The sequence below is a fragment of the Macrobrachium rosenbergii genome, chromosome 21 (assembly GCF_040412425.1).
Source record: "Macrobrachium rosenbergii isolate ZJJX-2024 chromosome 21, ASM4041242v1, whole genome shotgun sequence".
Classification (NCBI taxonomy): domain Eukaryota; kingdom Metazoa; phylum Arthropoda; class Malacostraca; order Decapoda; family Palaemonidae; genus Macrobrachium; species Macrobrachium rosenbergii.
This window is the reverse complement of record NC_089761.1, coordinates 41,774,981-41,790,016: the sequence shown is the minus strand read 5'-3', so window position 1 is coordinate 41,790,016 and position 15,036 is coordinate 41,774,981. Positions and strand designations below refer to the sequence as shown.

Genomic DNA, 15,036 nt, shown 5'->3' with positions numbered 1-15,036 from the left:
CATATTTGTGAATTGTTTAGCATTTTATTTCTTTGGTTTTGTTTGTTTGATATGTAGATGTTTCACTCTTCTCTTCTAATACACATATATTATTGTATGTATGTACACATGTACACATATATATATATATATATATATATATATATATATATATATATATATATATATATATATATATTACATATATATAAATAAATAAATAAATATATGGCCGTGTGTATATATATATATATATATCATATATATATGTGTATGTGTATGTGTTGTAATATATGTATGATTGTCTCTGTATGTGTGTTTCTCTCTCTCTCTCACATGTCCCCATTCACACCCAGTTTAAAGTGTATTTTGTAATTTATCTTTGAACACCATTTTCGGGTGAGTGAGAAGAAACCGGTATGGGATTCTTCTCTTAGGATAAGTCTCTTTCCTGCTGTATTTTTAAGAATCCTTCACAATGTAGTATAATTTTTTTGCAAATGTCAGAGTTTCATCGATTGTAAAGATTCCACCAGTATTTAGTCGCCCTTAATTTATTTTCATTAGATGGTGTTTCTGACTTTCCCAGGTTCTCTTTCATTCTTTAGTTATTGGTTAGGTGTTTAACCTTGTTTTGGGACCATACCCAAGCATGAACACCTTCTGACCTGACCAAACGCTGATGCCATAACCCAACGTTGAAGTATAATGCATCGTAACTGAAATATATGACAGATTCCCCAGTTTTATACATGACCCACCCAAGCCTTGCTTTGACCTGAAATTTTGTTGCATTTATTCCAAATGAAATGACGACAGAGTAATGAGGGTGAAATATCACTCCCTTACCATATACAAAAGAAGTTGACCAAAATTCCTGGAGCGGAATGCAAATATTCTCAGAATAAGGAATGTTCAAGTAGTTGTAATTTCAACGTTAGAGAGTCTTTTTTTTTCCCTTAGGTTCGGAGAAAGGAGGAAAGAAGGAGGAAGATGAGGGATCAAGTTTAAAACTCATATTGAGGGGTCAGAACTGCTTCTTGAAAATTGGAAGGTCATAAAGCACCAGAGAAAACGGGAGGTTGAAAAGGATACAAATTCTTTCCACACAAAACAATCAGAAAGTTCTAAACCGCTGGAAATTGCGCAATCCGGCAGTCTTGCGCAATTCAGCCTCTTAAACGTTATTCCCTGATATTCACGGTCCTTTCTTAATGCCGATATTGTTCCAAAGTAAAGCTCTTCATATCTGCTGCTACTTTTCGCGGAACTCCTCTCCTCCCTCGAGGGAACACTATCCTAAGTCTTCTCAAAATCCATGAAATGCAAAATAGGTTTTCTCGGTTCACCCTCGACCCTTTATACATATGATAAATTATACTGCAACCGCCGCACCTCTGCCCTTGGCAAACCCATATCAGATATCGTTTGTATTCACGAACTATTACAATAATTTCTCCAATATTGTTTCCCGCACTTTTATGAAGAGTTTATTTTATCCTCGCCATTTTCCATAACAATTTTTTTGTAATCTCTTTTCTAAGTTCTACGAAAATTTGCAGGGAACGGGATGCGTCCATATTGTTCAAACATTGAATCGTTAAACAAAATTCTCTCTCTCTCTCTCTCTCTCTCTCTCTCTCCTTCCTCGCTAAATGTAATTAGTAGGACGGTCGCTACCTTATCAGATTTTGAATTTCTTAAAAGTTAAGGTGTAACAGGGATGTTTGACTATGTAAGGACACCGTATAAATTATGTTATACATTATTCATATATGCAGCTTTTAATTGGTGTAATGCTTTACACTGGCATTAAGTTATTTTTGAGGTTTTTGCCCCTTATGAGTCAACGCTTTTTTTTTTTACCTTTTTATTCTTTTGCCTACAATAAAGTAGTTGAAAAGAGGTTTTGCTTTTACTCATTGTTCTGTTTGTGCTAACAGAAACATACACACACACACACACACATATACAGTATATATATGTATATTATATATATTCACATGTGTATGTGTGTGTGTATTATTTATGTTCGTATGTATGTTTCAAGACGGGTAAACATAGTTTTAATTAAGAAACTTTTTCAGATGTATGTTCATTAGTTGACGTCAGCATGATAAACTTTTTGAAGGAGTCAGTTCTTTGGTTGATGATGTTGCCGTAGAAACCGCCTCAACTTCGAGCCATTTTCTCCCAGACGTTAATCATTTCGTCACCTCATGAATGTATTGACCAGTTTTCACCAAATTTTTGTTCACTCGTTCATGAGATGCCCTGCCAACGTACACGAAAAAACAAGCTAAATATTTGAGTAATTGTGGCGTGGAAAGGTGGAAGGAACTTATGATTCCACCTGTGTTTAAGTGTGTGTTTTTACATGTGCAGGGCATCTCAAGAACGGGCGAACGGATTTAGAAGAGACTTAGTAACTTACAGAAGAAACTGACTAAAAGTTCTCGATCTCTTGCCATAGGAACCATCTCATTGTTGAGCCGATTTCTCCCGAAGGTTAAGTCATCTCGAGAAGGTCACAAAATGAATAAACTGCTAATTCTAATTGAGGTCTCTTCATCCGCCCATGAGATATCTTAATAATACGTACATACAGTACAGTGACACCCATGCGGTCTTTTCTGGGTGCTCATAACTTAGAATTTCTTTTTGAGCTAAAATTGTAACAAAGTACACCAGGCTGTTTGTCTTTTATGTGCCTGATGATACCAGATCAGTATCGACCTTTGATACTTGAAAAAAGCCGCAAATTGGGGAACAAATATATTTATCAGCACAAATAGCTTCGGAGCATCAGTGTTTGTACTTCCAAATATATTGTTCTCCAATCTGTGGGGTTTTTTTTCCAACTGAATGTGCCTATTCACAAATTCTGTTGCCTTTCATTCCTTATGGTGACGCGTTGCCTCTTGCACCGAAGAGATAAGGTCGGTTGTATGTTTCAGTAAGTAACTTGAATGTTCTAAATGTTGAGCTCCTGTTCGGCTTAGTAATATAGACATTCATCATGAATCAGTTCCCCAACGGGACTTTGTATTCTGTGGTTTGTATAGCTGTCCAATTTCATTGCTGTAAAATCTCTGTGTTGTTTGCCCAAGTTGCAAACATCCGTATGCAAAAAATATGAAGAATAGTGTTCGTATAAGTTGATTTAAGAATCCAGCAGACTTTTGTATTCATGATAAACATATGTCAATGGCGTGGTCAAGCCCACTACTGTATCTTCCACTTTTTTTTTTTGTGAGGGGGTTAACTGATCCTGGTCTAGTTAAAGGTATCAGCTTGTCCGTTTCTCTGGCTTTATATATATATATATATATATATATATATATATATATATATATATATATATATATATATATATATATATATATATATATATATATATATATATATATATACATATATACATATAATATATATATATATATATAATATATATATTATATATATATGATACATATAAATTTGAATATATATATATATTAGAATATATATATACATATATTTATATATATATATAGATAGATAGATTGATAGACAGACAAATATATATGTGTTTGATGTGTTTGTGTGTGAGTGAGTGTGTGTGTGCGTGCGTGCGTGCGTGTGTGTGTGTGTGTGTGTGTGTGTGTGTGTGCCTGGGGAGATGTCAAAAGATTTCCCACAGGTATAGCCTTGAACTCCTCGGTCTCAGCCGAGGCAAGAATTTAAGAATTTAATCCTGGAATTCTTAATTCAAGTCAGAGGTAAAATATTCTTTATTCAAAATCGAAGAGTAAAAATGACGGGGGGAAAGTTCGAGAGGTAATAAGTCCTTGACATCATGATGGCTTTGAGACTCCGTCATCCGATCATTGGAATTTTCATTAGACTCGCATGAATTACGCAAAGATGGCAACAGACTTTTGCTGCAGAGTTCGCGATGCCGCCATTTCTGTAGAGGTGTTCTTTTCAAGGAAGGTTCCCTTCTTTATATATGCATATACACATATATACAAACACACACATATATACATATGTAATTTTCATTAACTATTGAAGAACATATGGCTTCCATAACTCATAGGCAACACTTTAACACTTCTACAATTTCTAGTACCTTTTATTCTGAAGGCCAAAGTTTTGAAGGAATAAAAAAAAGTTGCTACTCTGCTGGTCCATATATTTGTTCTAAAGGTGACATTTGTTTCAGCCATAACTGTGGCTGTCTTCAGGGTCATAGTGAAATTACCAGGGAACTACACTCTAATGTAAAATTACAAGGGAACTACATATCAAAGTTCAGAAAACGAGATTAATAAATTTCACTAACCATGATGTTTAAACTTGAATTCTACGGCTCCAAGTCGCACGGGACTACCTTCATTTTGTGTCCAGTATATTTCATATCAAGTGGCTTTCACACCGCCTGCATATTAAAATTTGTAAACTACTCTGGTTCCGGATTCCATAGAACCTGCAACCTGATGTTTCTCATCACTAGGGTGCCCGCTAGGTTGGTGCTGTCTGAAGACTAGTCAGATTGTAGAGTGCCTTTGGTGTTATTCCATCAGGTGTTATAATCATGCTGGTATTTTGTTGTCAACATATACTGTACAGAGTGAGAAGCTTTCATGCCTCTGCCCAAATTCAAATTTGTGTACTACACTGATCGCAGATTTGTTGGATAACCCAGGGGTGACTGTTTTTCATCATAAGGGTGGCAACCAGTACTCTCTAGTCTAGAAGCTGTGGTTTCCATTTATCTGCAGTGGAGTATCTTTACCAGGTTCATCCACAGTGTGCTAACGAACATGTGGGGTCTAGAACTCTCAGGCAACAGAATGGCCGAATGGGCACGCTCCACTGGAAACCCATTGTGCCTCTGTTGATCCAGGCAGTGAATGTTGTATAAAGTAGTTAGGTAAGTATGGTGGTTGCATCTAGAGCTTTTTTGAAAAAAAGGGGACATGGAACAAGCAACCTCATCCAACACCATGCGCTGTGAACTAGATAGGCTAACCCCTTCTACCATCACTTCCTCTGAGGGGAAAATATTTGTGCCTATAGTGATTTTATGTTTTTATATATATATATATATATATATATATATATATATATATATATATATATATATATATATATATATATATATATATATATATATAGTCATTTCTTTCTTAGAGGGGGTGACACCAGAAGGGGTTAATCCTCCGGTTCACAGTAAGTCTCTATGTTTGAAGTGGTTAGCTCCATACCCTTGTTTTTAAACTCTGGAATCGACCACCGCAGTTTCCTAGCTACCGGATACATAACTCACTGTGTAGATCAGCTGAGGCAAATTAGCTCTCAAAAATGCGTATTCTTATGGCTAACTTTGCCCAAGTGTTGAAACTGGGACCTCTTACTTGGGAGGTGAAAATGCTGCGATCACAAAAAAAAAGAGTAAAAACAAAGTTTCTCATATTACCCTAATCAGACGGTAGCAAATGAATTATCGGTACAGTGACGGTCCTGACTAGTCAGGCTGGTTTTTAGTGCACAATATCACAGGAATAGGTAGGTTAAAATACGACATCAAAGGCTAAGCTGAAGACTTTGCGATCATTACTGTGGAGTATTTTACCGACGTATGTCTTTATCATCGCTTCCTACCTTCGTAAACCTTCCTACCTGCGGAAACTAAGAAAATAGCGTACGGTTAATTTTGCTATATTGTGAAAAAAAAAAGTGATGAAAATGTCCTCAAAATCTCATTGGCAAGGTGCAAGTAGTAATAAGACATAATTGGGCCTGTCTTCTAAGTATTCCTGCTATACTATTTTTATTGGTTTTCGTTATTCAAATCTATAACTGATGATCGAGGAAGATTTTTTCACGGCAAAAGGTGGACAGGTGGTAGCGATAAACGTGAGCGCGGCGTTCCGCAAAGAATTTCGGGCATTTTTATTGTAGTCATGCATGCAACATGCTTTTTTGTCCGCATTTGTATGCGGAAAGCATTTCTGACACATGTCCACGTCAGTTACAGCAACAGCTCTGCGCAATATGTCGGGGAGATTTTTGGCAAATCCTCTCATATGGTAATCGCGCCTTTTTCAGACGAAAAAATGGGCCCCATTACTGCATAACGCCTTGTGATCCTTTTCCACTTTTATTAAATCCCTGTAATGTTTTACAAGTTTCATATTTTCTTGTTTTTGTACAGCACCACTCTTGAAACTCCTCATCAGTTTACAAACTCGCATGGTAGAATTTTGTATTTCAATTGTGAACGCTCGGGCGCTGCGCATGGCTAGTTTGAGAGTTGTAAGTTGCTGACAAATTGTGGTTTGAATTATCGGGCATTTTCTTTAGTTATATCTGCATTTTTGTGACGGGAAATGTATCGCCTTTCACTGCTTTTATTAACCTGCCGGTAGTTTGGACTTCCACTGGGAACACATGCCATATTTTGCATTAATAATGACGTTTTCAGGAGACTACTTCGGTAACGATCAACTACTACTACCAGAAATGGGAATTTCCTTCACAACCCGAAGAAAACCTGGAATCTAGAAACTTTTCCATGGCATAAGATATTATTAATACCATTTTCCAGTTGAATGCAAAACAGTTGTCGCAATGGCGACTGTAAGCACAGTCTAATCAATTTGACTTGTGTCACTGAACACTGAATATTTTCGTAATTTTTGGGAATTGGTGAGGAAATAGAACAAGATTTTAAATAATAATTAGTCTGCTTGCAAGTTTGTTTGTGATAGCTAGCTATTTCGAGTACAGCAGAAATACAGTTATTAATGCTTCAGTCGGATAGAACGAAAATAAGTATAATATTTACCAAAAAATGTAATACAAATGCAAATGTGAATGTTAGTCATTAAGGAAATATTACGTTGCGTGATACGAGATATGAATAACTTTGTCGCTTAGTGAGTCATGTAGGTGGAATTGTGTCGAGGAATACGTGGAAATATCTAGGAATAACTCAGCGTAGGGAAGAAAGTTTTCTCAGTGAGGGAAAACTCGATTAAAATGTGTAAAACTAATTAATCTTATAAAGCAGAGGAATGGCAGTGGAATATAAGTAGTAACCAGCAGAAATGTTTTGCAGAATTAAAACTAGAAAAAGACATAACTTGAGTGTAAGCTAAACACATTTGTTTAATAAGTTGGTCAAAATGCAGAGCTCTCCATTAGATAATAGTCTTCTTAATCTAGGAGAAAACCAAGTCATACCGAAGAGTAAAGCTTTGATATAATTTTTTTTAAAAACTGCGGACAATTTACACAAAGATAAATAAGGTCAAGTCACCAACCCATAGGTTGACCAAAGATCAAGAGAGTTCATTTATTAGGTAATCAGAGAAAGAAAGTTTTATCAACCTTTTAATCGTCCTCATTTTGCATCCTAATTCCGACAGGTGGCGCTCTTACTCACCTCGGAACATGCTAATGATCGACAGGTGATTATTCTTTTGAAATGAAGTGTTTCTCCGCGAGTTAAAACATTAGCCCTGACCTTTAAAGTAGTGTGACAGTTGTTCATTGCATGGAACGGGAAGCATGACAGAAGCTTTTTTAAGAAGTTCTTTTACATAATTACTTTGTTCAAAGGCTTTAGTAAGATGATGGGTGAAATACAGAAGCGTAATTTTCAATTACGATAAAACATAACAGCAAGTCTTTAAATTGTCAACAGGGGAAAGGTGTACTGAGGTTAATGTACACCAGCGCTCACAAAGAGAGCAAAAAAGTCATGATTGGACCTTCAGAGTAAACAGTCATCAGCTGTTAAGAATTTTAAAGACTTATGGAAATGGGCACAATCTTACGGGCTGCTCTAGGAGCAAGAGCCCGTGCCAGCACAAGGCAGACTTAATCTTAAACAATAACAACAACAGCAATAACAACAACAACGTCAATAATAATAAGAGGCACTCTTTGCTGAGGTTTCGTGCAGAAATTTCTTGTTTTTAGTTCGATTGGTCGATGGACTGCTACAAGCCCAGGTAATTACAAAGTAAAACCAAACCTTAGGAGCCTTGTGAAATTGGCAATGGGTCGCTTTGAGACTTGGGACCCATCAGCGTGGCTAGGTGAATTCACGCCCATGTCAAGAGTGTTGTGCCAAAATTTTTATTGTTCCATGTGAGTGGAACCACTAATATCATAATGTGACATTCATAATTTGGAAACAAAGACCTGAAAAACTGTTTATTTGGAGAGTAATTATAATTATTACCTGGTATAGTATTTATACATCGATAATAATCCCGTCCTTGAATAATGTATGGTGGCCCTTTGGTAAAGGAAGCTAATATGTGTCATAGTGACGAATTACTTCATTTAAAAGTAAGCTATCCATGACAGAAATATTGAATACCAAAAGGAGGAATATGTAGTCCTTGAGAAATAATTTGATTGGACACTGCAAACGTATTTACACCCCAACTCCCTTTTTGGTCATTCGATATGCTTATATATATATATATATATATATATATATATATATATATATATATATATATATATATATATGTATATATATATATATATATATATCGCTACGTTTATATAGTATTATTAGATAAATCTTGGCCATGAAGATTGAAAAACTTACCTACATTCAGATGCAGGTCAACCACTTTTGGGGACTGAATGTAAATGTGTATAAAGACGGAAAAAAACACATACAGACACACGCGCACACACATTATATATATGTAATAAATATATATGTGTGTATGTATTACACACATACACCCACATATGTATTATATATATATATATATGTATACATGGATGTGTGTATTAGTGTTATATATATATATATATATATATATATATATATATATATATATATATATATATATATATATATATATATATATATATATTATGATGTGTGTGCGCATGTGCTTGTATGCGTTTTTTCCGTCTTGATACACATTTACATTCAACCCGCACAACGGCCCCCCTCCAAAAAAAAATAGTGGTTCACCTGCATCTGAATGTAGGTCATCTTTTCAATCATCCTGACCAAGATATATCGCAGTAATACCACATAAACGTTGCAGATTAATAAACAGACGAATAAAAAAGAAAACGAACAAGAGAAATGCTGCAGCTCCGTCATTTTTCGCTCTTCGGCAACAAGGTGTTGATCGTGAATAAAATATCAGCATCGACCACAGTTCCGTTAGTAGTGAGTGGCGAGACGTTTGACCGTTGCTCAGCAATGCTGAATGCATGCCATTTTACTTAGTCTTTCCAGTGAACTTCTACTATTGATTTCATTTGTACCGGCTGTAGCCGGTTACGAAAACTGAAAACTGGGTAGACAAAGCGATCATAGTGAGTGCTAATTGGGCTCGATTTAGGTTTTTAGGTGACTCGTTCTTTAAAAGACTAATATCCAGGCATTGTCGTGTCGCAGGGAAGGGTCGGAAATCACCAGAGTATGATTTTAAATTTTAGAGCTTCCGGGGCGTAAGTTACGCGTTGCAAAAATACAGTGGCTCTGAGCGTTGTCTGATTTATATTCTAGACAACAAAGGACGCCTTGCAAAATGCACTCTTCCGTATTTTTCGTACAGGTAAACCTATCTTAATTTTTAAAAATGCTTGAATATGATGTGCTGAGTTTTGTGTGTGTGTTGTTAACTAATTGGTAATTTAGGTATAGTTGGGTCGTTTTAGAAATTGATTTTATATTGTAAAATTACGTTGCATTAGCGTATGATTACTCCCCTTTAGATTTAGTATAATTTATTCATTCGCTTTGGCAATTATAAGTGAATCGATTGGGAACATTAGCACTTAAGATACCAAGTGCACATGCACTCGACGTTAAAGATACATCATTTTTGTTTTAATCTCGTTTCTCCTTTTCTGGTGAATGTACAATAAGTCTCAGACTTTAAAACCTAAGTGCATGTCACCTTATTCCAATTGGTGATTTTGCGCCGCAGAGAAGAGAGGCCACACGAGAAATAGCGTGACAATAATAGCCCGAGACGGAGTTAGTTAGGAACTGGGGGATTTCGTGACCAGTGCGCATGGCATTTTGTTGAAACTTTATGTAAACGACGACCTAGCCATGATGGATTGTTCATACTCTTGGTCTTAGGCTAATGACCAACGTTGTATTTCTTTAGTACAATCAAACAACCATGGGTTGAACAGTAATGAACTGGAATGAATTAATAAAACTCTATGACTCGATGTCTATATGTATTCCAAATGCATCTTTTTCGAACACCGGCGTTGATATAAAAATAAAAAATAAAAAAGTCATAGCGTCCACTGGTATTATTAACAATATCCTTTGACATTTGTTTGTGAGTTTTTCTTGTATTGACAACAAGCTCTCCCCGCAACTTGTTTACAAATGTAATGTTTACGGTTGCAGCCTTTACTGCTGTTTTTATTCATCCTGAACTTTGTTGGCGTTGTTTAAATTTCAATCTGCGTTTGAAGACCGTTTGAAAAATTTTATTTCTTTCGTGAATTATCCTGTTCAAGAAAAAAAAGAGTATTTTTCTTACGGTTCCCTATTCCCACAGTCAGGGATTGTAGTTTATTCCAAAGGAAAAATGCGAGCGAATAGCATTTTAAAATGTTATCATGAGCTACCTCTCCCATCAGAGAAGATCAAAACGTACGTGTTTATAATCAAGTACTGATATTGCTTCGGCCTTCAGTCTTCATTACGTCACGCTGCCGCTTGCATTAGACTGCTAATGGCTTTTATAAGTCTTAGTGGGCTTTTTTTTGTTTTATGTTAATAATTCCCCTGATCTGCAAATATCTTCTTTCCCGACATGCAACAGCACACGTGAGGAGGAAGCTAGAAATGCTCGGAGGCATTTTGACTCTTGCACAGTTACAAATTACTAGCAGCTATTTTAAGATGTGTCAAGCAGCGGGTCTGTCACTTACTTCAGGGTCAACTCCACCCCCACCCCCTCTCTCTTTTGCCTGTGTTTTTTCTCGTGTTCATAAGAGAAGGGAACATGCACTGCCAGTTCCATTGGTTACACACACACACACACACACACACACACACACACACATATATATATATATATATATATATATATATATATATATATATATATATATATATATAATATTCCATAAGCCTCCTTACAGTGGTGACACTTACAATGTGTCTTGTATGGCACTCTGTAGTTAGTAATAAATGTTCTTGTAGTATGTATGTATGTATTTATGTATGCAAAACGGAGTTGTATAGATTTTGTTAAATAAGACAAAGATAATTTCGATATCTGGAAGGATATTCTTTAACTTTCCAATGTCAGTCATAATTTTACGTGATTCACTAAAACTCTCCGTAGAATAAAAATAATTCCTCGTAATCTTTGCCATGTATTAACCGATTGTGCACGGAGATCGAACATCAGAGTAAAATTTCGGAAGATAATAATGTGAGGTCATGTTGATCAGACTCGGAGTAATGACCTATCATTTATTAGCGCAACCTACCCAGTCGATGGCGAAGAGATACCTTTGTTTGATTATTATGTGAACAAATCAACGAGAATGAATATATTATATTGAAATAAAATGAATATATTATATGGAAATTGGTCTTAAACTCTTAAATCCATGGTATCTTAGAATATTATTATATTATTATTTCTTAGAAATTCACGAAAAAAGTCATTACCTCACCATAATGATGAAACGAGTTAAAAGCATTTTGTCCACAGTTGGATCCTGCTCCATATTAAAAAGATATATTTATCTGTTCCTTGGTGCATTACCCAACACCCCACAAAGTTCCAGTGGAATACTTATATGACTGTATACATTTTTATGCCTTATACTGACAAGTAGATACTGGTGAATATATAATAGATGGTTTTATTTTCCACTTCCCACTTAGAAAGAATTATGTAAACACTTATCTATAACACATAAGAACAGTGCCGCTATCTTAATTATCAGTATAACCAATACAAATACAATAGTTCCTCAGTGGATGGGTTGGTGTCGTTCTCGGTAGTACTTTGCTGGGCCCGCGTTCGATTCTCCGACCGGCCAATGAAGAATTAGAGAAATTTATTTCTGGTGATAGAAATTCATTTCTCGTTATAAAGTGGTTCGGATTCGCAACAAGGTGTAGGTCCCGTTGCTAGGTAACCAATTGGTTCTTAGGCACGTAAAATAAATCTAATCCTTCGGGCCAACCCTAGGAGAGCTGTTAATCAGCTCAGTGGTCTGGTTAAACTAAGGTATACTTTACTTAATACAACTACAATGACCTCCGTCCAAGGTTGGAGGAAGTGATAACGATGAATGTATATCCTTTTGTTTCCACATGATTGGTAACGTCTTATCCTGATGATTATTCAAGACCATGGCTGGTAGCAGTATATTTTTTACAATAATAACATCGCAATTTAGATAAGGCGATATTTGTGGTTTATTTATTTCTTCTACATCTGGTAATTATACCTACATCATTGGCAACTACTTGTGTGTATGTGAGAAAGAGAGAGAGAGAGAGAGGGAGGGTTGGTGCTAGGTGCTTGCCCTGCGATTTTCAGTAAGTGCTTATTGGGATGAGTTTAATACCCTAAGTCCTGCCCCATAAATGATCAAGGGACTCAGTTGCCAACTGTATTTGACATTTCCTGGCGGTCAACCTCAAAGAACTAACCAGGTCCAACATCCCTTAAGCTGGATAATCGAACGACCAGCGGTCCAAACAAAACAATTTGCTGACGTTTTTTAACCTAATTATCATGTAATGTTTTCCTAAGAAAAGTTTTACGGCTACTTTTAATCATTTTTATTATTTAATTTTCATTGAATTTTTTCTAAAAAAATTTTACTACCATTTTTGAAACATTTTTGTTATTTAATTATTATTTCATTTTTTTTATTTCTTCTATTTATTGCCAGTTTATGCCCTGGGTTTTGCTTTGCAAATTGGTCACATGTCTGGCATGAGTTCAATTAATATTTGCCCAGTTTACGGAAGAGTGATAATGGTGTGCTGTCACCTATATATTCGTAACTAGGTTTGGTCCAAAATTTAAGATCGGTAAGTATGAAAGTTTCAGCCGTATTTAGGAAAACAAATAGAGGAATGAATCGTGAGCGGTATCCGAAGCTCAGAGATGACTAATCCTTAGTAATGCTTTATTTAATTCTCTGGAACTTTATAATTGTTCGTAATAAATAGAAAGAACGGGGAAATAAATATTGAGTCTTCAAAAGATGTAACAAGTAAAAAATGCGCTGAAGTTTCTTCGGCGCAATCGAGTTTTCTGTATGAGATGCGCCCATGAAGCTTTCCGCACAGGCCTGTCCTATAGCGTTGCCAGATGCACGACTGTGGCTGACTTTAACCTTAAATAAAATAAAAACTACTGGAGCTAGAGGGTTGCAATTTGGTATGTTTGATGATTAGAGGGTGGATGATCAATGCATCAATTTCCAGCCCTCTAGCCTCAGTGGTTTTGAAGATCTGAGGGCGGACAGAAAAAGTGCCATCTCAGTAGTTTTCTTTTACAGAAAACTAAAAATAGATACTGGAAGAATCAACTCTAATTTCAATTAATGTTCACTTATCATATTTAGATCTCTGTGTCAGTAGTTTTGCAGGAAAAATAATTCATGCTCTCTCTCAGGTTTTATCAGAAATTTGGATGCGCAAAGTTTCGAAATTTTAATGCGCAGAGTTCCGCCCGATTATTATTATTAATAAAAGCACAATTCTACAGAGGTTTTTTTAGTTTTTCTTAGCTTAAGTCTTCCTAAATGACATGAAAAGTATTTTCCACCGAGCTGGTGCGTACAAACATAGATAAAAGAGGAATTTTAAAGGCAATGTAATTCCCACTTTTATGTGAAAACAACATGAAAATAACAAGCGTTACAGAAACGCACAAATAAACCTTAACGGTCTGGTGCAAGCGGCAGTGTCTCATAGCGAGGCTAAAAGGCCAATACACCAAGTCATCAGAATTACCCCAACAATTTTGAAGCGTCTTCTGGGAATCGTTACATTCGTGGATAACGCTCGACTGAAAAGCGGGACGGACGCCCGAAATGAGGGAGAGTAAATCCACAGTTTCATAAGTTTCATCTAAGTACCAACTCATTAAGTCAGTTTAGTTAAGCTGATAAGCTTTGTTGTCTCTCAGCATAGCCCTCGTTAATAATTCATGCCGGATCATTATCATCATATCTCGTTCGGGCATAAATTTCGAGCCTCGATTCGAGGGCTCCTCCAGAAGTTTTGGTTGTTTGCTGGAGAGGTATATCATCAGAGTTACGCTTGTGTACAGACATACGCACATACATACATACATACATACACAACATACATACTTATAATGTGAACTGTAAATGCAACTGTATACCGTTCCCTGTGGAGATGGGACTTCGGAATGCGTTAGCCTTAAGGTTCGTAACCCCGTTGTGGGGCAGTGCCGTCGGTGCACCTCATGTGGTGCACTGTAGGCATTACTTAAGGTTCTTTGCAGTGTGCCTTCGGGCCCTAGCTGCAACCCCTTTCCTTCCTTTTACTGTACCTCCTTTCATATTCTCTTTCTTCCATCTTACTTTCCACCCTCTCCCGACAATTAATTCATAGTGCAACTGCGAGGTTTTCCTCCTGTTACACCTTTCAAACCTTTTACTGTCAATTTCCATTTCAGCGCTGAATGACCTCATAGGTCCCAGTGCTTGGTTTTTAACCCAAAGTCTATATTCAATTCTTAAGGTTCTTAAGAAAAAGACAAAAAAATTGTTGCGATTCTGCTTCCTTTATTTATTCTTATGCCGGCAGCTGTTTCAGCCATTAACTCAGGACTATCGTCAGGGAAATCTTCCAAAGCAAAATTTTCAAAAAATCAAAAAATCTTATATAAAAATTTCAAAAACTTGTTAATAAATCCATCAGAGATTAAGTTTAAGTGTAGGCGCATTACTTGAAGTCAGTGTCGAATGATATTGTCCGTTTGTCTGAAGAGACAATCTGAGATTTTATGCAATTTTTAATCCCTGAAGTCCGTATAAAAA

The 15,036-nt window shown here is 36.2% G+C and overlaps 1 protein-coding gene across 1 annotated transcript in view; it reads left to right on the top strand.

The window, feature by feature from the left end:
- The first annotated feature begins 8,032 nt into the window (after positions 1 to 8,032).
- The window catches only part of LOC136849643 (uncharacterized), a 36,837-nt gene continuing 29,833 nt past the window's right edge, over positions 8,033 to 15,036 (top strand). The window contains exon 1 of the mRNA XM_067122945.1: positions 8,033 to 8,124. Coding sequence (XP_066979046.1) covers positions 8,033 to 8,124 — 92 coding nt within the window. The remainder of the gene's footprint in view (positions 8,125 to 15,036) is intronic.